A 22,502-nucleotide genomic window follows, 5' to 3' on the forward strand; every position below is an offset into this window, starting at 1 on the left:
CTGATATACTTCCATCTTGATATTTTGATACTTTCCTTCGCTGGGCATGAAGCATTTATATGGAATTTCATATTTTAGATCTGATGGCTACAACTGAAAAACAACTTCTTTGGTTTATGTTCACATGAAAAGAAAACACCTTTCTCGTTTTGTACTTTGTTGCTTGAAAACAGGTGTTTGATATACATACAACACCTATAGCATATTATTGTCACCTTTGAAAATGATGCTTTATTTTCATACTGGTTGTGTATATTCTTTTTCAGCACACATGTATTGTATTTATTTGCTGCACTTGACACTTTCGGCTCTATTACTCTATTTGAAACAAAAGGTTTCAAGCCTATTTGGCTTGTCCCATTTAATTCTTTTACTTTTCTATTATGAATCAGCCATACACAAATAGTTCAATCTGTTATGATCATGCTATACAGGAAACACAAACATGTTAATAATAAAGCATTTATCGTGATTGTTTTCTTTCTTTGCTAATGTATGTTTTTATTTATCGTGATTGTTTTCTTTCTCTCTTGATGTATGCTTTTATTTATTGTGATTGTTCCATAAATCAGGCACATCTTCCGTACATCTTCAACTTAGATACTGCGCATTGAACCTTAACATCAGGACACCACATAGAACATGTCCATGAATGCGCATCACCAGACAATCAAGACATTGTCCGTACAACTAAGATATAGGTCTGCTGCTCTGTCAGTCTTCACAGACTTACTGCTATGTTGTCATCAACGACAAACACAATCATGAATGCAACATGTCAATCATGTTAACAATCTCCTCAAGTGTTCTAACAATGCTTAGGATACTCCCCCAAAGGAATACCATCAGCATTCATGCTAATAGTAGCTGCCCATGCACACGAAGTTGGTGCAAATTCATCGCAGCCTGATTTGTTTGTCATCTAGAACACTAAGCTATCCAAGCGAGACGTTTGACAAAATGCCTTCATTAGTCATCACCTCATGAAATTCCCTCATGGGTATCACATGGAATGCTATGATTCAAAAAACCTACAGTAACATCAATTTTATGGAAAACTTTCCAAAACACCATTGTCCATACACCTTGAGAAAAGCCTCTAAAGCAGTATGAATGACAGTGTGAAATTCATGAAAGTAAATGCAGTACATAGGACATGAGCAACTTCAATTTGTTGAGGTTATGTAAATAAATAAAATAATCTTCAAAGCAATTGTAATTGGCAAGTGTAAAGCCGATTTCTAAAACCATTGTCAGCATTCTACAGCAAATCAGGAGATTTATGACAATATATCTTCCATGATCGATATGTCAGTGCAAGGATAGCCAAAACATCTAATTTATTTGATGAAAATGAAATCATCACTACAGCCGGAGAGAATGGATTTATTCTGAAAACTTTCAAGCAAGAATAAGTAACAAGCATGAACCCATGTTGGTTCATCTTTGTAGGAAATGATGAAGCACAAAAACTGCTCGACAAAATCCCTCAAGAGGATGGCAGCACATCTTATACCAAGTATACTTATGCATGCTTTGTATGTGAATGGAAAACCCACTCTTCACTTCCCAAATTGTGTTCAATGATAGCCAAATGTTGATTTAAAAGCTCACATTACAATTGTCCTGAATAAGCATCTAGGCGTGAAGAATGAGAGTTAAAGGGAACGTGCAGTAAGACAGTAATGTTTGATAATGATATCAAACACCGAGTTTCTCCAGGAACTGTCAAGTCATGTCATCTTAATAATAAGCATATGTGAATGCCTACACTCCATACGTCAACTATTTGATTAAACTCCTCCAAAGAAGAAAATGAAAATGAGAATCTTAATGAAGTACTTTTCAAAACATCGTCTTCAAATATGATTTTGCAGAGATGTCAGATTGATATACACAGAGGGCAGTTTTGTTCATATTTTTAGAACTATTATCAGAAAAGATATGAACCAGAGACAAGTTGAAGCAAAAATTGTAAATGTCGAAGGCTCAAAATGTGGAGTTGGTTTCCTTGAAGATCAAGATGTCCATTGCAATGAGAAGACACATTGCCATTTTTAAAAGACCAATTATGTTGTTTCTATGACGTAACAAGTTTTAATTTTTCTTTTTGTAAATCGTGACTTCTGTCACTTTGGGTCAAGGTTAGAAAGTTGACTCTTTTTGCGCGAAATTTGTAAGGTTAATAACCTTATTGAGATTGCCCAAAAATAAGTTAGTTACTAACATGAAGAAAGTAGCTATCCAAAGAAGCCTATAAATGCAAGGCACATTGTAAGTTAAAAGTGGGGGGGAACTCTTATGAAGGGGAAATACCAGAGAAATCTCTAAAGGACTTTGAATTTACATTATGCACAAAGTGTCTTTGAATTTGTATATCTTCAAGGAAATGATCAAGAATGCATTTTTGTCTTATGTCTTAAATGTGTTCATGAGTTATTATTTCTGATTTTTCTTATGTCGAATCAGTGATCTGTTCATGTATTGATGGAATACAATAGTATCTCTGATCTATGTTATTGATGTAACAAAGTGCATTCATTTCATGGTATCTTGATCTGAACGTATTGAAATAGTATATCTTTTCATATGTCAGGGTTTGTTATTCTTCTTTGCTCATCATTTCATCTATATTGATATCTACTTGTAATCAGTTATCCACTCTAGAGTCCCATTTGGTATGCATAGGACTATCTGTGGGGTTTCTGCTATGCTATTTATTGATTTTCATAGAGGATCTACTGCAAATGTACTAAGCACTTCTGGATTGGTATCTGTTTTCCAAATGCATCAAACACTTACATTTATATTGAGAATAAGCAATGAATAGAATCAGATAATTAATATAATAATATATTTAATCATATATATATATATATATAATATTAATTTCTCTCATATAATTATATATATGTTTATCTGACAAAACCAATCAAACATCAACACTCCCTCTTAGCTAGGGAGGATAAACACAACAAATATTACACCATTGGTAATACTAGGAATGACAAATTTTATGGATATCTCATTTGATATATCAGAAGTTTTCCTCCATTTGATATTGCATTCGATATCACGAGTATTGGTCTTCCCGAATATCAACACATGATATTCACCAAGTACTCAAAAACGTTTTGATATCACATCTAATATCAAGAGTATTGACCTCCCAGAATATCAATGATATTCACCAAGTACTAAAAAGGTTTGATATCAAGAGTATTGGCCTCCCAGAATATCAATGATATTCACCAAGTACTCAAAAGGCTTTGATATCACATCCTATATCAAGAGTGTTGGCCTCCCAGAACATCAATGATATTCACAAAATACTCTTTGAGTAATGACCTTCCAGAATGTTGAGATGCAAGACATTTACCATATACTCGATTTGTTTGATCTCATAATACAAGTTGTTGTAAGATCGTCACCTTACAATAACTTTTGCAAATACAAGTGACATCATTTGGAAGTCATCACTTCCTCATGATGTACACAGGGGGTAGGCCCATTAAAATCATAGGTCTATTCATGAATCACAATCCTTTGACTGGTACAAATTATTGATCACTGGAGAATCCATCTAATCATTGTCTACTCCCTCTGAATCAATACGACTGACATCATCAAAGGTTTACTAAACCATATCCTCTATCTGCTCCTTCTCTTTCAAGATTGCTCATAATGAAATATCAAGCTGCCTCCCTTTGCTCAATTTCCCTCTCTCTACAATAACATTCTCAGAGGAAAAGATCAAGGCCATAGCTCTTATAGTACATATTGAAATGCAAATAAGAGAGAGACTAATATAATACTCAAAGTAAGACCTTTCCAATAAAATATTGATAAAAATCTATACTTTGAACATATATACATATATTCCATTTAAATAGATTATTAAAATCATCCTTTCAATAATAATTATAAATTTTTCTTTGATTAGACTAATTATATTAAAAAAACGTGTAACCATAATAAGAAATAATCTTATTAATTATTGATCATTGATGACTTTAAATTAATCACTATCTCAAATATGAGTAAATATATATAAATATACATACATACATACATACATACATATATATATATATATATATATATATATATATATATATATATATATATATATATATATATATATATATATATATATATATATGCAACTATACTACAATATCTTCAAATAATTAATAATGGAAACAAGAATTTTAAATATATATCATACCTTGTTTACCTTACTAATCCCATTGCCCCATATTCTAATCATTCCTTAATAAGGGCTTTGTCACCAATGCCTAATGGAGCCCACCCAAGCTGTTGATACTTGCCTGTCATCAACATTATACCCATTATTCTTGTTCAATTTAATAATTGTGTCATCTTAGCCTTGGTAATAACACCAAATATTTTGGTTCTATTTTCCTTGTTTTAATTTGTTATGAACAGGCTCTCAAAGTGTCATATTACATGTTTCTTACTTTGAATCGAACCTCATTGGTGATGTGGAAATCATGACAATGGGTGGTAGCAGTTGCAAGATTTGCGATTCGAAATTCAGTAGCATGATATGTAGTGTGAATCTCTGGCAAAGCAAGAAGGTGAGGTGTGTGCATATTGCACTCTTCGAATGCTCATAAGCAAAGGAACAATTTATAAGTTCGCGTTTTCAAATTAACAACCAATGTTCCATCGTATTGTATGCTCTTACACAATGTGGAACACACCAAAGTCGCATCGAATTGATCACTACATAAACTTACACACAAGAAAAATGCCTGTCTATAGGACATCACAAGGTCTTCTACACATGTTGTGTAGATGGGTTGAGGAAGGATTGCAATGGTGGATCAAGCCACGGGCAACCCTCTAATTTCCAAGAAACTATTTTGAGTATCTCAATTGGCTATTGAGATATTTGTTTGAATCCTTCGGTCTCTTTTCCAATTTTATCTGCTTGAATGTATTTTGAAGGAGATGCTAGATGTCGACACGTTGACAGGTTTGTTGATGCTTCTCTAGGTTATCTGTACACTTTCAACTAAATGCAAGGCAATAGAGATTTCTAACTGCATGGGAATTATTCCCCCAAACTATTAAAAGTCAATTTTTTATTTTCTCCCTCTCTTGAAGGCGGTCATGAATGTGCAAGTCCATGCTTGTGCGCATGCAAATACCCTCTTAGATGTCTAACGTTGCTTCACTCAAGTGCTCTATCCTTAACTTACCAGTGACTTGACTAAATCTATATTGATACTCTGATTTCTCTTCTCTATATTGATTTGATCGCTGGAAGGACAGTGACCTACATGTTGTTTGCCATCCAACATGTAAAGAGATATCCAATGTAGTATGTTGCATTCCTAGAGTGTGCTCCTGCAATCTATAGATCCTCTTTCTCTCAAATCCTCTATTCATTGCGGTCAAGAATCTGTGGACATTATTGGATTGTCTTCCATATAGATACGCTACAGGTAGATCTTCTCCACACAACACGAGTTTAGACAATTGTTCTCGTTTTAGCTATGGGCAATTTCTTGCCCTCTAGTCATAGATGATAGATTGTTATCATCTTCTTCGATTCTTAAGTATTTTACCTTGTTTACAAATATTTCTATTCTTTTACAATATACAAAAGGTTTCAGAAAATATTTTGTAGCATTTCATTTCAGGAAAAGACCTGCTCTGATACCATGTTGATTTTCATGGAGGATCTACTGCAAATGTACTATGCACTTCTGGATTGGTATGTGTTTTCCAAATGCAAACACTTACATTTATATTAAGAATAGGAGATGAATAGACATGTCCCATGAAGGGAAGGGACATGTCTATTCAATAATCAGATATATATATATATATATATATATATATATATATATATATATATATGTTTATCTGACAAAAGCTATCAAACATCAACTCTATTCACTTTGTTTAGTTTTATAGTTTAACTTTTCATACCTTTAGGTGAAAAGGACACAAAAATCCTAAATACCCACGTTATACAAGGGAGCTGTCCCTCTCAAACGCAGAGTAAGATTGCAATTTGATAGTGATCAGATTCAATCTCTCCAACTATTGGCACAGTTGTCACAGTTCACAGGGCAAACAGGGTCGATTTTATAAATAATCTCACAGTGACAAATCTGTTTACCAACAACTTGATATTGTTAAGTCTTGCATGAATAAAAACATTCAAATTTCACAAGCAACATACCTACAAATGGACCCTACTGAGATAGACAGACCTGTGGAATTTGTCAAACCAAAAGTCCTCTTTTGAAAATCAGATGTCTAGAGTAAGGCGGTATGCACCAGCTCATGCTGTCTAAATGGAAGAAACAAATTTCTTCTGTCTAAAACATCTGAGACAATCTCAACGCATGGAGCCCAAGAATGGAGGTTGCCGAACTGGGACAAAACAGAATTTTCCAGTCATAGATTTACACGCACAGTTATTTTGTAGTAAACATCAAATGAAAAATATAAGTCCAAGTAGGGCGATGGCAACAAGTAGCCCGTGATCCAGATCCAAATGCCCCTACTAAGCATAAAACGGCCCACATCTGTAAGACACATAGCCAATTTGCAGTACACCTACTGTAGATATGTTCTGCTGTGAGCCATCGTTTTAAAAATTTAGATATGCATATTGTAAAAAGATTGATCAAGATTAAAATGCCAAATGCGATGAGCTCAAAACGTAAATTATCAGATTTTCATGGTACTAAAATTAACGATCAAAAATTTCAATCCTCCAGAAATTTAGAAGTACATTTTCAACTATAATTGTGTGAACTATCATATCCAATTTTAGGTGTGTTCAGAAGAGATACTCCTGTGCCATCCAAGCTAAGAAAGTGAAGTTTAGCAAATAAATGGAAAATAATAGCTTCAGATATTTCAGAAGTTATTATAGCTCACATGGCTACCACTGAAAACAAAAATTGATTGATCTTATTAAAAGTATGATATCGGAAGTTATTAATGAAAAAATCAATGCCGAACACGATTACTCAAAGGGTGGAGAACGAAGAGAAAGAGAGTTACAGCAATAATATCGGCATCGGTCCAGGGAAGATAATCTCCCGATCTGAAAATGTTGCCGACTGATTCCATTATATCACTAAAATTCTGGGACATTTTTATCCTCGAATGATATCTTCTCAAATCATCTCTATTCTACCTAAATTTATACCTGGGAGAGGAAAAGACTTTGCAACCAAGGTTCCTCCATTGGTAGTTTGAATTTGTTTATCATTTTTCAAGTAGGAATTCCCGTCAAATTTTGTAGCCGATAATTCTATCAAAACGCGTATGTTAAAAAAAAAAAAAATAGCGTTGATTCTAAGGGATTGCGTATTGGGCCAAAAAAAATAATGGTGCCGATTATAAGAGAATGTTAGGGTCCGTTTGGTTGCTGGAATACAACAGGAATAGGAATAGGAAATTAGAATATGATTTGTATTTTTTGTTTGGTGTGTGGAATAGGAATAAGGAATAGGAATAGGTATTCTCATTTTAGCCTTAAAATGAGCTTTTGTCCATTTCAAAAAATACTTGTAATTGGAATTGCTATTCTTGCATTCATTTTAACTTTTTCAAATTTGATTAAATTTTCAAATCCACTTTGACCTGAAGTGAGCGCTGGAACTTTGTTTTCAATATTTTCAAATATTTCAGCGATTTTCCAATGGCGCCGATTGCATCTTCAGAAATATTTTCAAATGGCGCCAATTGCAAATTAACCCTATTCCAATTTAAGCTTGCATAACCAAACAAGGGATAAACAAGATTGGATTGCATTTTTCCATTCCTATTCTTCATTCTCCATTCTCATTCAAATTTTATATTCTAATTCTCAATTCCTGCGCTTGCAACCAAACGGGCCCTTAGGGAAGCTATGTGTTATTCGCGTATGTGATTAGGTTTTAGAGAATGTTAGGGAAGCTATGCGTTATTCTCGTATTTGATTAGGTTTTATCTTTTCTTCAATAATGATGCACTCTAGAGATGCACAAAAGGGTCAAAAAGTGATTCAAAAAAAATATTCACAATACTTAACTTACATTGCACCAATAATTATTTATTCAAGTAGAAATAGTGGTTCACAAAATATGTTTCAAAAATCTCTACTAATGATTGGCAATTTTTTTATAGTGGTTCATAGATCACCAATGATAGATCTACTAGTATATTCAATGATTAAAGCTAAGTGAACCACTATTGGACCCTGATTCATGTTCATAGATTTTGGTCATATTAATCGAGAATGTTTCAATTCAATTAGGGCTTGTTTGGTCGTTGGAATAGAAAAAAAAAAAATTGGAATACATTTTCTATTTTTCGTTTGGTTCGTCAATTGGAATAGGGAATAGGAATACATATTCCCATATTACCTCAAAAATAAGATTATATCCATTCCAAAAAATAGATGTTATTGGAATAGTCATTCCTATTTCCAATATTGCATTCTTATTCTCCATTCCTATGTTTGCAACCAAACGGGCCCTTACTAATTTTGGAGAAGAAAGGAAAAAAGATAGTATAAAGTCTATTAATTAAGTCTATGGGCTTTTATATGGTGGGGATAGGCAACCTCCATTGTCTCATGGTCAATTCTTTATTAATTTTTTTAAATTATAAAATCATTCTCTTTGTCTTTTTTGGAAAGAATCTTCCCGGGGATTCACATCATGTCAAAATGCGAATTAAACATAATCCTCAACCAACATATCATTGCCTTCGACTACATCACCTCCAAACCCGTGTAAATCAAATATTACAACATTCCACATAAACACAAGGGAGTTCGGTAAAATTTATTCTCCTGTAATTGGGTATAGTAGTTCACCAAAGCCATAAAGGTTGAAATCTATTTTAGATGTTATATTTGGAAATGCTATGTAAGCTATGCATGTGAAATGTGGAAGCATATATAGTAAATGAGCAGATTTGAAGGGCGTCATTAAATGGAAGTGGGTACAGGGCAATGTCATAAACAAGTTTGTTTTCATGAAGTCATGGTTGCATTTTGATGCAATGGTAGAGTCTATGTGTGTTGTAAAGTGTTAAAGCACTCTTGGCCTCTAAAATTTGGAAGTTTATTTGTTTCCATAGATAAACCCTTAATCTCCTTTATATCTTTGTGTGCATTTTTTTCAAGCAATGGTTCTCTAATAAATCCTATGCATGTGTTGTTCATTGTCATGGCTTTCATGTATATGTAGATAACACATTTTGTTGCAGAATTATGGCAAGGGTTTCTTCAATGGTTCTTCTCTTTAATCCTTCTAAAAACATAGCTAAACTCTTTCCATAAGTGGCTCAAGATTTGTTAACAACTTAGGACTAGGAGATGGCTATCCATAACAACATAATCGAAGGGGGATTTTGGCCAGATAGGAAGGGTGAAAATGTTGTGGTAGACATGTATGCAATTTTTGTTTTGTGTTCATAACAAGAGGGGGAGGAGGAGGAATTAGTGCCAGCTCATACAAAGGAAATTGAGGAGACAATGGATATGGTGTGGAATGTGAGTTATATATTTGCAACACAATGTCTACATGTTTTATTCCTTGTGTTTGACAAGAGAAATCGTAATTGTGGATGGGTGTTTTCTCTTTAATTATGAAGAGTAAGCTTTAATGTTTCTTTTTTATTATAATTATAAAAATATATGCTAATGCTTTCAATTGCAAATTGTCTTCCTAATCCTCTCCAATTATATGGAGAAACTTCTTATTGGATGTTAATTTATCCTCTCTAGAGTTTACACAGGTATGAATTTAGTGCATAATTTATGCTAATTGATATGATCTTTTCACTTCTAAGTTGTTAGTATTGTTAGCATGAATGTTGATAATATTCCTATGGGGGAGTATTGTAGCATTGTTGGAGCATGTGGGAGATTTTTAGTATGATTATATAATGCATTCATGGTAGTGTTTGTCACTGATGTTAACATACTAGTTATTCTATGAAGACTAACATAACAACAGATAGAGATTGAGATCGTGAGCTTCGAGGATTGGAGATGAGGTCAAGCATAGTTGAGGATATGTTCTATAGAATGTCCTAATTTCATGGTTAAAAGCACATGTAGAAAGTTGAAGATTGGTGATAGTTATTCATGATTTACTAAAGACAGTATACAGACAAAGTTCCTGAGAAGTAGTTTCTCATAATTGGATTATATCTCCTAATAGGGATAGAATTTGGTTAAGCGTAGTTAGATAGAGGTAGAAGGTATCACGTTGATGATATGGTTGAGCGTGCAAAGTTCAAGGTTGCACATGTGAAGATTTGTGAAGATTGTGAGATGAAAATATTATGTAATTTTGAAAATATGTAATGTAGTGTGTATTGTTTTATCTTAATGTCGTCCTATTGTAATTGTAAATTAAGAAAACCTCAACACCAACTCAATAAATAAATTTGAGGACTTGGTATAAAGTTCATATTTTTTCCTTAAGATAAAGTGTGAGAAGTATGTAAGTAAATGTAAGTGAATTATAAGTGTGAATTTCATGTGAGTATGCGATCTAAGGGATTCATGTGATGCAATTTTGAGGATCTAGTATTGAGATCTGAGAAGTGTTTAGTGCAGTAGAGGCACAATGAAAGGGCAAAGTAATTATATTTGGTAGAGAGTGATAATGGATAGTTGATCTTTTGGTATTGTTCTAAAAGGAATAATACATAGGCCAATTGGACAATGAGTTCGGTGGTCTTGCCCCTGAAGCTATTTGGATAGTGGATCCTTTTGCCTTCCACAACTCATAATAGGGTTGGAATTGCCTCATAGGGATTCAAAGTCTCCTAATAGGGACTGATATGTATTGAATGTATTTCATTGACTCCTAATAAGGTTTGTCCTTCTGTAAGGAACTTATATATAGTACATCATTTTGTGGGTACCATCCCCGCTGAGGTTTTCCCTCTAATCAAGGGTTTCCCTAGTTAATAGATATGGTGCTATTGTGTATGGTTATCTTCTTGTGGTTATTGCAATTGTTGATTACGTGTTTCAGATTTAATAAGGTTAATCAAAGTTATATTGATTGGGTAATTGATTCACCCACCCCACCAGTTATCTTGGTGGACTTTACTTTCTAACAATTGGTATTAGAGCATCAAGTCCTTAAAGGAAAATTTTGACAACTTAAGGAGATCTATGGTGAGTCATTTTAGAAAGGATAGTCTTAAGTTTGATGGAACCAACTATGACAGTTGGAAAGAAAAGATGAAGACGCATTTTTTATGCATGGGTCCAGGATATTGGTTGATTACTAAAAGTCAGAAAGAAGTGATTGAAGAAGAAAAGATTGAAGATTGTACTAAAAGATAGAGACTATTGTTCATGTATAACATGCTTTCTAGAGAAGCACTTTTGACAACCCTTCCTAAAAATGAATACAATTAGGTAAAATCCTTAAGATTATCACATGAAATTTGGAAAGCTTTGTAGTCTACTTATAAAGGTGACAAGCATGCTAAGAAGGTTAGATTACAGAATTGGATATGCATATTTCAAGAAGCTAAAATGATGGAAGATGAATCTGTAAGAAGTTATTTGGGTAGAATATCAAATTGTTGCAGTAATTAAGGTTTGTGATGGAACAAAAGATGAAGATGAAATTGTATGGAAGATCTTGAAAACTTTGACACCTACATATAAGCAGATAGTACAAATGATTGAACAAGTTATACCTTGCACAGAGAAGTTTACAAGAGAGACTCTTCTTGGAAGATTGGAAGCAGTAGAGATAAGCCTAAGACAGAGTGGAGATTTGTCTAGAATTGAGACAACATTCAGCGCATTAAGTGTTCATCCTACATTGATAAGGAGCACAAGCACTAGTGGAGATTATGCTAGCAGTAGCAGAGGAAGAACCGAAGAAGACATAAAGATTGAAGAAGGAATTGCCCTATTGTGAAAAGAGAACCTGAGGGTAAGAAATCTTAAAATATTGGATATGTAATGAATATGGTCATTTTTCTTCTAAATTCCCTAAGAGAGTAAAGAAGTATAAGAGGAATTTCAAGCCTAGAAGACCTGGAGAATGTCTTTATACAAATGATGAAGATCTAGAAGCTAGTGTGGAAATATTTTTGAGTGAAAGTGATGAACTAGGATTTGTTGCAATTAAAGAATAAAGTGTTAAAAAACAAGAAGTCGAAGAAAAGAAGGCAATAATGTCACAAGTTGAGAAGATGAAATCTAATTGGATCATATGACTGGTGATATGAATAAATTCGTTGACTTCAATAATTGTGATGGATGAATTGTTAGAGTTGGAGACAATGTAACTTGGCATATAAAGGGAATAGGATCTATTACTCTTGATGGTAAAACTTACACTGATTATGTTTTTTTTTTTATGATCTAAACCACAATCTTTTGAGTGTTGGACAATTGATTGACAAGGGCTATCAATTACGATTCACAGAAAAGACATGCATCATCAAGGATAAAGATGGTGAGTTGATTGGTACAGGTACAAGATCAAGAGGTAATGTTTTTTAGTTGAACCCTATAGAGATGACATGCTTGGTTGTTAAAGTTGATAACAATTGGTTATGAAATAAAAGCTTTTGTTATATAAATTTTGATAATATTTTGAAAGTGAGCACTATAGTTGTTGTTAGATATTTGCCTAAAATAATGAAGCCTACTAACATGGTATGCAAGGAATGTGTTATGGAAAAGCAAAAGAGAATTTCTTTTCTAAGCAAGAAGTTTATGACATTGAAAAAGTTGGAGAGAGTACACATAGACTTTAGTGGTCCTACAAAGACAAGAGTGTTCTACGGTGAAAGGTACTTCATGATTCTTATTGATGATTTTAATAGGTTGGTGTGGGTAGCATTTCTTAGAGGGAAATCCGAAGCATTTGAAAATTTTAAAGTGTTTAAGAACATAGTTGAAAATGAATCTGGATTAAATATTAAGTGTTTAAGATATGATAGAGGTAGAGAGTTTACTTCAAATAAGTTTAACAAATTTTGTGAAGTAAATGACATTAAAAGATAACTTTCAACCCCTAAGACACCTAAGCAAAATGGTATAGCAAAAAGAAGAAACATTTCGGTAACAAAGGCACCAAGAGCTATGATGTATGAGAATAATTTCTCAAAAAAAATTTGGAGAGTAGCAGTTAACACAATAGTAAATACAATGAACATAGTTCAGATCAAACAAGGTATTAGTAAGACCCCTTATGAGATTTGGTTTGGACATGCACCCTAAGTTAAGTATTTCAAAAAAATTGGAAGTAAGTGTTACAATAAGAGAGAAGATGACATTAGTAAGTTTGATGCAAGAAGTGATGAAGGTATGTTTCTTGGCTATTAAGTGAAGAGTAAAGCATACTGATGTTTTAATCAAAGAACTAAGACTATTGTTGAGAGCACAAATGTTAGAGTTGATGAGAAGTTTGGAATTCAAGAAAGAATAGTTGATTATGATTATGATGAAGAGACTAGCCAAAAGGCTAACCAAATGAATGTTGAATTATTTTATGAAATTAAAACAGAATTGCAGAATGATGTACAGATTATGGAACAAAGAGAACCTAGAGCTGAAGTAAGAGTTGAGATAGTCACACCTAATAAGAACTAGATAAAGATTCATCTCATTGATCAGATTATTGGGAACAAGGAAAAAGGCATGATGACAAGGAATAAGGTATAAAGAGAAGAACTATATTTCATTTCTCAAGTAGAGCCTAAAAGTGCAGATGAAGCTAGTAAAGATGAATTTTGGATTCAAGTCATGAGAGAAGAATGATACATGGGAATTGGTTCCTAGACCTAAGGACAATAATGTTATAGGAACCAAGTGGGTTTTTAGGGATACAATAAATGAACAAGGTGAGATTGTGAGAAATAAAGCAAGACTCTATGTAAAATTTATTCACAGCAAGAAGCTATTGATTATGATGAAACATTTGCACCTTTTGGTAGAATAGAAGAATTTAAATGTTTATGACATATGCAACTAACAAGAAATTCAAAGTATATCAAATGGATGTGAAGTCAACATTTCTGAATAGATAACTTGAAGAAGAAGTTTACATTGAGTAGCCTAAAGGTTTTCCTTTGACAAAAGAAGGAGAGATGGTTTGTAAGTTGATGAAAGCATTATATGGATTAAAACAAGCACCTAGGACTTGGTGTGAAAGGTTAGACAAATATTTAGCAAAATTGGGGTTTGCTAGAGGTACTATAGATAGTAACCTATATTTGAAGGAAATTGAGAATAGTTTACTAATTATTGAAGTGTTTGTGGATGATATAATCTTTGGAGGTGATGATGAAGCAAGTGAGAAATTTGTCAATGAAATAAAGAAGGAATTTGAGATGAGCATGATTGGCAAGATGAAGTGTTTCTTGGGTTTGCATATTGTGCAAAATAGTGATGGTATTTTCTTATCAAAAACCAAGTATTTGAAAGACTTTTTTGAAAATATTTGGTTAGAAAAGTTGTAAACCTATTGGTACACCTATGGTAACTGATCATAAGTTATCTAGCAAAGATGATACACCTACTATTAAGCAAAAGAAGTAAAGATCTATAATTGGGGGTTTGAAATATTAGACTCATGCAAGATTGGATATAGCTAATGCAGTTGACATTGTTGCGAGATTTCAAGATGATCCTAAAGAATCACATTATGTAGTAGTAAAGAGGATTTTCAGATATTTGAAGGGTATATTTGATTTTGGGTTATTGTATAATAGACCAAATGACTTGACCTTATATGTATATTGATGTGGATTGGGCAGGACGTATGGATGACTAAAAAGGTACAAGTGTTGGAGCATTTTTCTTAGGATGAAGATTGGTTTTTTGGCTAAGCAAGAAATAAGATTATATTTATCAAAGCACAACAAAAGCAGAGTATGTAGCAACATTGAATGATTGCAATAAAATCACGTGGATGAAGCAGATGTTGAAGGATATTGGAGTTGAGTTTATAGAGCCTGTCATCATACATTGTGACAACAAAAGTATAGTGAGTATGTCTAAGGTTCTTATGTTACATTCAAGGACAAAGCATGTATATATTAACTATCATGTTTTGAGAGAGATAGTTGCAGAGAAAGAAATCAGACTAGATTATATCAGTGCAAAGGAACATATAGTATATTAACAAAGCCTTTATTGAAGGATAAATTAGAGTATTTGAGAGGTATGCTTGAGGTTATGCCCCTACCTAGTTCTAAGTAGATGATGTAGAGATTGCATCAGTCCAATGGTACAAAGCACTATTTTTCATCTGGACTAGATGTTGGATGCTTCCTCTATGAGGGAGTATTTGTGTGTGAGTTGAGTCATGAAGGACTCTTGGTAACTTGTATTTAATAGTGTCTTTGGACACTTGAGCTTGTTAAAGATATTATGCAGCATATTAACATAATGATTCCTTTGTCATTGATGTCAATGAGGGAGAGAAATACATGAAAAACATCTTATGGTCATAGGGGAGAGAAGTAGATGACAAACATATTATGGATATGGAGGAGAATTGTACTTGAAATGGAGAAAATATTGATAAGGGAAGTATATCAATGGGGGAGTAGCAACACTGATGGAGAGTTATTCTTGAGATTCGTATTTGATTGATGAAGAGGATTTGCAAAGAAAGAGTATAGTGGCAGAGTTATATGTTTGATATTCTTGAAACGCATATCTATGTTGCCATCAATGCCAAAGGGGGAGATTATTAGCATGAATGGTGATGATATTCCTATGGGGGGTATCCTAGCATTGTTGGAGCATGTGGGAGATTATAAGTATGAGCATATGTTGCATTCATGGTGATGTTTGTCATTGATGTCAATATACTGGTTATTATGTGAAGACTGATAGAGTAGTAGATAACAATTGAGATTGTGAGGTTCGAGGATTGGAGATGAGGTCAAGCACAATTAAGGATATGTTCTACAGAATGTCCCGATTCCATGGTTAAAGGCGCATATAGAAAGTTGAAGACTAGTGATAGTTATTTGTAATTTACTAAAGACAATATATAGACAGAGTTCCTGAGAAGTGGTTTATGGTAATTGGATTATATCTCTTAATAGGGATAAAATTTGGTTAAGTATAGTTAGAAAGAGGTAGGAGATATATTGTTGATGACTCGGTTGAGTGTGTTAGGATTTGGCAGATCCAGAACAATATAAGAATAAAAAGTTATATGCAGAAATAAAGGAAGAATACCAAATGAACACATAGAACACACAAATTTAATGTGGTTCACCCCAAAACCTGGGCTACATCCACCTACACAGCCTTCAACCTTTCTATTATCCAGCAAAAATGTACACCAACATTACCATGCATTATACATCTCAGTCGCTTATAATCATGTTTTAGGGCAACCTCTAAAATTGATCATTTGAGGGTTTACAATGTTATCAATTTTCTTTTCCTAAAAAAGAACAAAAGAATTTCGGTGTTGCACATTGACTAGAGGTTTGGGCTACTACCCCTCACCTCTAGCAACTACATGAGCAGTCACCACAACATCAACACCCACTAAGTTATCAATCACTGCAAATCAATAATCTCCCATTTGGAGACTGATCAGGCTCCACACCAAACAATCTCCCACTTGGAGACTGAAACCAAACAGAAATGTAGTACATGCTACTTGTAGACACCTAAATCTGATTACACCGCTTCGGTAATCCTATTTAGCTATCCCTAAAGGCATCATTAATTAAATTCCTATTTAATTAACCTTTGCCATCCCCTAGCTGATTAATCTTATTAAATCATCTATAGTCCTAATTGATAAATCAAATAACCCACTATTTATCAATTAATCCTATTCTCCTATCTAATTCCAAAACCCTCATTTATTAAATAAGTCTATTTGATAATAAAGCCCTCAAATCTAATAGCCTCGAACCTATCCTTAATCCTCCATCTAGCCTAATCCACCCCATCCACCCATACTAACCAAGCTTAGCCACTAACTCACCCACCCTCATCAATACCATCCACTTGCACATCTCTAACATCCCTAATCTAATCCTAACCCAAGACTAACCCATCCCCTGATCATTTGCACAATCCTAAATGAGCTTAAGACATTCCTAATCCAAACCAAAGTCTCCCCTCAAAATATCCCAACCACCAAGCCATAAGTGCTCTTACAAAGCCATGAATGACTCTTACAAGCCCATTCATTGCTCTTTCAAGCCATTATGAGGGTCTTTATGAGCTTTGAGCCTCCTTTGTTGACCCCTCAACCCCTCTTGCTCTAACCAATGACCCTGTGAGATGTGTCACTCCCTAATTGGCTGTAAGGAAGCACAATCCATGTGCTCTCCTCTCATTCAATTTGAGCCCTCCATGAGCTTTTCCTCATCCTTGCATCCTAGCCCTCCATCCCTCAAGCCCTTAGCCTATAAATTGGATCCCCTCCCAAGCCATTTTAATCACAATCCTTAAGCTAAAGTTAGTATGTCAGTTTGAGAAGCCAAATCCATACTTTTACATATACCCACACCAAAAATCCAAAATCCAAGAATCTCCATTGAAGAAAATTTGAGCACCAATCTTGAGCATGTATCCCAAATCCACAAACAAACACATCCATACATCAAGTGACCATCCTCATTGAGAGAGCCTATCCATGGCTCATATTCTCATTTGAGGATCTCACTTTGTCTCTCTTGAAGTTTATATTAATTTTGTTAGTTAATGCTTTGGTTTTTAAATAGATTAGTGTTTCTTGCTAACATATTAGTGTACACATTTTGGCATGCCCGGTGGGACCCTGCAAGGGTCATTTTAATCTTCATTAATGCTAATTTTACATGTTTTTTCATGTTTTGGCTAACCATGCAAAACTAACATTAATGGCAATATCTTTTGTTTGTGTTGCTTTCTGATTTTGCTTGCAGGGCCACATTGAACGCCTCAAGAATGCACACACAACCCTCTAAGTGGTTTTCACACAGTCGACTCTCAAAAAACCTAATTTTTTGCATCCTCGCAGTCGCAGGAACGCGAACCCGCAACCCCAGGAATGTAGGAGAATCTGTGAGAACGCAACTATTGACTAGTCAAACTTTGAAACCCATTCTCACATTTGACCTCTCGAACCTGCCGAAGAATTCCCCCACAAGAATGAGGCTAAATTAACCCGCGAGATCGCTCTGTGTCATTTATCCCGCAGCTTATTTTTCTTTAATTTTTTATCAGTTCTCTGTTTCACGGGATCGTTATCTAACCTCGCGAGAACGCTATCTAAACCCACGGGAACACTGTCAAAACTTGCGGGATCGCTATCCCATTGCTTATCCTTGCATTCCATCCACGAGAACGCGTTCCATAAACCTGCGGGATCACTATCCCATTGCTTATCCTTGCATTCCATCCACAAGAACGCGTTCCATAAACCTGCGGGATCGCACTGTGTTTTTTTTTAAACCCACGGCCTCATTTCTTGCATTTTTTTGTCAGTCCTGTGTTGCGTTCCTGTGACATTTTCCCACGTTCCTGCACCTGTGGGATCGCAGCTTAAACCTGCGGGTTCGCTATGGTAAGTGCTTTGCTCAAAATTCTAATAGTTTTTCATTGTAGGTTTCATGCTAATGTGTTTTCAATAGGTTTTATCATCATATCTTTGAGCTCATAATCAAATCATAATCATATTTTCAAAAAAAAAAAAAAAAGTATAAATCAAAATTTGACTTTTAGTGGTTTCGTAGGATATGGACTATTCTAAGCATTTTTACACATATCAAAAATAACAAAAAAAGTTTTAAAAAAAATTCCCCATAGTTAGCTTTGATTTTGAGATTTTTGGGTAACTAATCAAATCACTTTTTTGTAGCATTGCAGGTTGGAGCGACAACCCTAATCATGTTTTTATAGGTTTTCTTAGAATGAACTTGCATGCTTAAACACATCTTTCATTGCATGAATGGGCTCAAATCAAGTTCTCGAATGCCATGGATTAAAATCAACTTTTTATTAGAATGCATGCTTAAAACAGCAAAACACAATCTTGAATGCAAAGGATCAATTAATCATTGCTATACCTCACACTTCAACTTTGGGTTTTAAAAAGAATTCACTCAATCTTGAATGCCTAACAATCAATGAACATTGCATGATTTTGACACATTTCAATGATGCTTGAATTTACTTATGTTGATGATCTCTCAATTTCCATTATGTTGACGACGTTGTCAAGTTAGAATTGAACATCTATATCTTAATCACTTGTGTTTTCAATAGATTAGACAATCTAAGAATCAGTTGGTGAAAGAAATCTACTTTTTAGCCCAAAGTCATCTGAATCTTCTCTCCCCTTGTTGCCTTTGCGGGCCATCTTGGGTGCATAAGACTAGGATCCAAAACCTTGTTTTTAGTTTTAGGGGGCCTGCTTGGGGATTTCATCACCCCTTGGGATGACCTCAACTCCAATGTTTCGACGGAGTATAAATATCGGGAGGTGAATCCAAAGACACCTCTCTTGGGATCAAGATTTTGTCACTCTTGCTAAGCCTCAAGGAACTTTATACCCTTGAGAAGTGAAAGAGGAGAAGTGGGTTACCACTCCTCTCGACTGTGTGAAATCCTTTTTGTTTCATCTACGGATTTGGGCCTCACGTACCTTGCATATATCAAGGACTCCCTAGCTAAACCAAATTTCATCCTTGTAGAAAGCTTCCTAGGATGTTGGTGTGTTTGACGTGCTTGCTCCAAACTTTTGTCTGCTTGTTTGTTCATAGCTTTTGAATGAATGTTTGCCAACTTTGGTTCCCAAAAAAGCAAAAATCTCCTAGCTCAAGGCATACTTAGCATAGTCACTGCCTCATCAGAAAATCATCCAAGCTCCCCCGCCGCAACCAAATCTATCTAGTTCTTTGCTTTAGAATAATCCCAACTCCAAAGTCCATCCAAATCATCCCCCCAGCCAACTAGCAACCCAATCCAAAATCACCCAAGCCTTTAAGGAATTGTTCTTACTCTGCGAGAGTTTGCTATCCAATCAATCTATCTAAATCCCTCAATCTCCCCAAGGTTATCCCTTAGACAAAGCTTTGTCTAGGGTAATCTAGCTTTTTCACTTGTCATCCCTCATCACCTTAAGCTAAAGGTTGGGATCCACAAGTGGTCAATCTCGTGTCATGCCCATAGGATCATTTGTCTATCCTCAAGTTGACACCAAAAGCCACCAATCCTGCACATAGGAAAGCAAAACTCTCACTTTTTGACAACATACCCTTGAAGTCTTCGATCCACAGGAAAGCCAAAAATCTCCAGCCAATCCTCCTTAGGTCTGTCATGCAGCTTTGACTCTCCCTAGGAAATCTTTCATTAGCCAATCCAAAATCTGCGCTTAATCCAAATCCAACCATGAGCTTTCATGTTCATCCATATGCAAAACCCCATCCCCATCCAACTCATCATCAAAACATGAAATCCCAACCCTATCATGATGAGTTTGGTTGCATTGTCCTTTCTCCCACTCCATCCTATTCCAATGATGATGATGATCTTATCGACTATGATGGATATATTGAAATCCTTAGAGATATTCCTCCAAACATCCCCCAAAATCCAAACATTCCTCCAAACTGCTCCATCCCTCCTCCAAACATACCCACTAGTACTCCTTACCATACCTTTGACAAGGGAAATCCATTATTATCCTCATCCTTACTTCCTCCTTATATTGTGCCCACATATTCCTCTTATACATCAGTCATATCTCCATCTTCCTCTACCTTCATCTCCCAGCATCCACCATTCCAGAACAATTCTAGTAGCTACATCCCTAGTCCAAATCCACCATCCCAATCTCTTCCAAATCCTCCAACCAATCCTAGTTCTATAATGCATCACCCCAATCCCCTTACTCCTCCTAGTCCAACACACTTGTCTCCAAGGAATTTTACAAGGAAGCCCAAAGCAACTCCCTCTCCCACACCCATCACTCCTCTTACCTCATCCTATCGCTACCATCCCTATTGTATCCACCCCACTTATCAAACCCCTTCCATCTCCTACCTCCCATCCATTGAATCCCTCCAAATCCCATCCACATCTCCTCCTCCTAGCATTACCCAAATCCCATACAATAAAGCTAATGAGTCCCTCCCCCATCAGCTCATCCCCATTGAAGAAACTCATACCCATCCATCTACCTCACTTAAAAAGACCATCCATACTTCTCCTATCATACCATCCACTCCCACCCATTCCTATCAAGATCTCATCCAAAAGCATGTTGAAATATCCCCCGACACAACAAAAGATCCCGCCATCCCACTTATTCCCCTACATGATCCACTTTTACCATCCCCTCCATATCTGAATCCTACCATCTTACCTACTCCATCTCAAGATCCATTTCCATCAATCCATCCAACTGAAGATCCTATCCTTCCATCCCCTCTACTTCATGCTCATACGAATCCCATAATCCATGATGATAGATCCATCGAAGAAGAACTAACTATCATATATGAAGCTTCAACTCCTTTAGCTAATAATGGACTCACATCTTGTGTTCCAAATAGTGAACATCATATTGAAGAAAGAAATAAAAGTGTATCTCTAGATGTTGGTATCCTCGCTATTCCTACATGGTCGCAAGTCCTTCCATCTCCACCCCAAAGTTCCCATCCATCTCATTCCACATCTATTTTGGGCCCTTATCCTACTCCTTATCTCCAACCCTCCATTTTGGGTCCATATACCCCTTATCCAAATCCCCCACCCTTTCCATCCATTTTGGGTCGTTACATACCTAATATCAATCCTTTATCTCCTCCATCTATCTTGGGACCTGCACCTTCCCCATTTCCATCTATTTTGGGCCCATATCCTTCATTCCCTCTATCCATTTTGGGCAATTATATCCATCCATATCCTATGTTCCAATCTATCCTTCCATCCCCTCAAATCACCCAGCTAGATCATCAAAGGCACTCACTCTTGAATCCCTTCCAACCTTTAAACCCTATCACTCCATCCATTGTCCCTCCATCTCATCCATGCTCTTGTTCTCATCCCATGGCTAATAAAAGCATATTGGATGCCAAAATCAAAAAGCATAAATCCAAAAATCCACAAAAATCCAAGTCTCGACATGTCCCTTCTAAAATACATGTTCAAGAAGAGAAACATTTGATCCAAATCAAATAAAAAGTCAAGAAGCCACAAAGGACCAAGCTTAAAAAGTCAAAAATCATGTGGATACCCAAGATGCTCATAAAAGAAATGCATCTCAAACAAAAATCTCAATTGGCATCCATTCATGCTACGCAAAGAGCCTCATCCATTCATCCTTTATCCAAATCCCCATATCTGCATCCTTCATCCCCCCAACCCACTCTTAGTCCATACGCTTCTTATCCTAAATTTCCAATCCTCCATCTTCCAAATTTACTTGTAGTCCTTATCTTTCTCTTCCTCCATTTTCTCCTCAACCTCGCTCAACACCATCTTTCCCACTACTTTA

At 35.3% G+C, this 22,502-nt stretch overlaps 1 protein-coding gene across 1 annotated transcript in view; it reads right to left on the bottom strand.

The window, feature by feature from the left end:
- The window catches only part of LOC149532438 (mitochondrial fission 1 protein A-like), a 38,315-nt gene extending 31,055 nt beyond the window's left edge, over nt 1–7,260 (bottom strand). The window contains exon 1 of the mRNA XM_089804509.1: nt 7,054–7,260. Within this exon, the coding sequence (XP_089660635.1) occupies nt 7,054–7,146 (93 nt within the window). The 5' untranslated portion in view covers nt 7,147–7,260. The remainder of the gene's footprint in view (nt 1–7,053) is intronic.
- Nucleotides 7,261–22,502: the final 15,242 nt, after the last annotated feature.

Source organism: Cupressus sempervirens, chromosome 10, assembly GCF_028749045.1.
Source record: "Cupressus sempervirens isolate cs-2001-9-10 chromosome 10, ASM2874904v1, whole genome shotgun sequence".
NCBI classification, from domain to species: domain Eukaryota; kingdom Viridiplantae; phylum Streptophyta; class Pinopsida; order Cupressales; family Cupressaceae; genus Cupressus; species Cupressus sempervirens.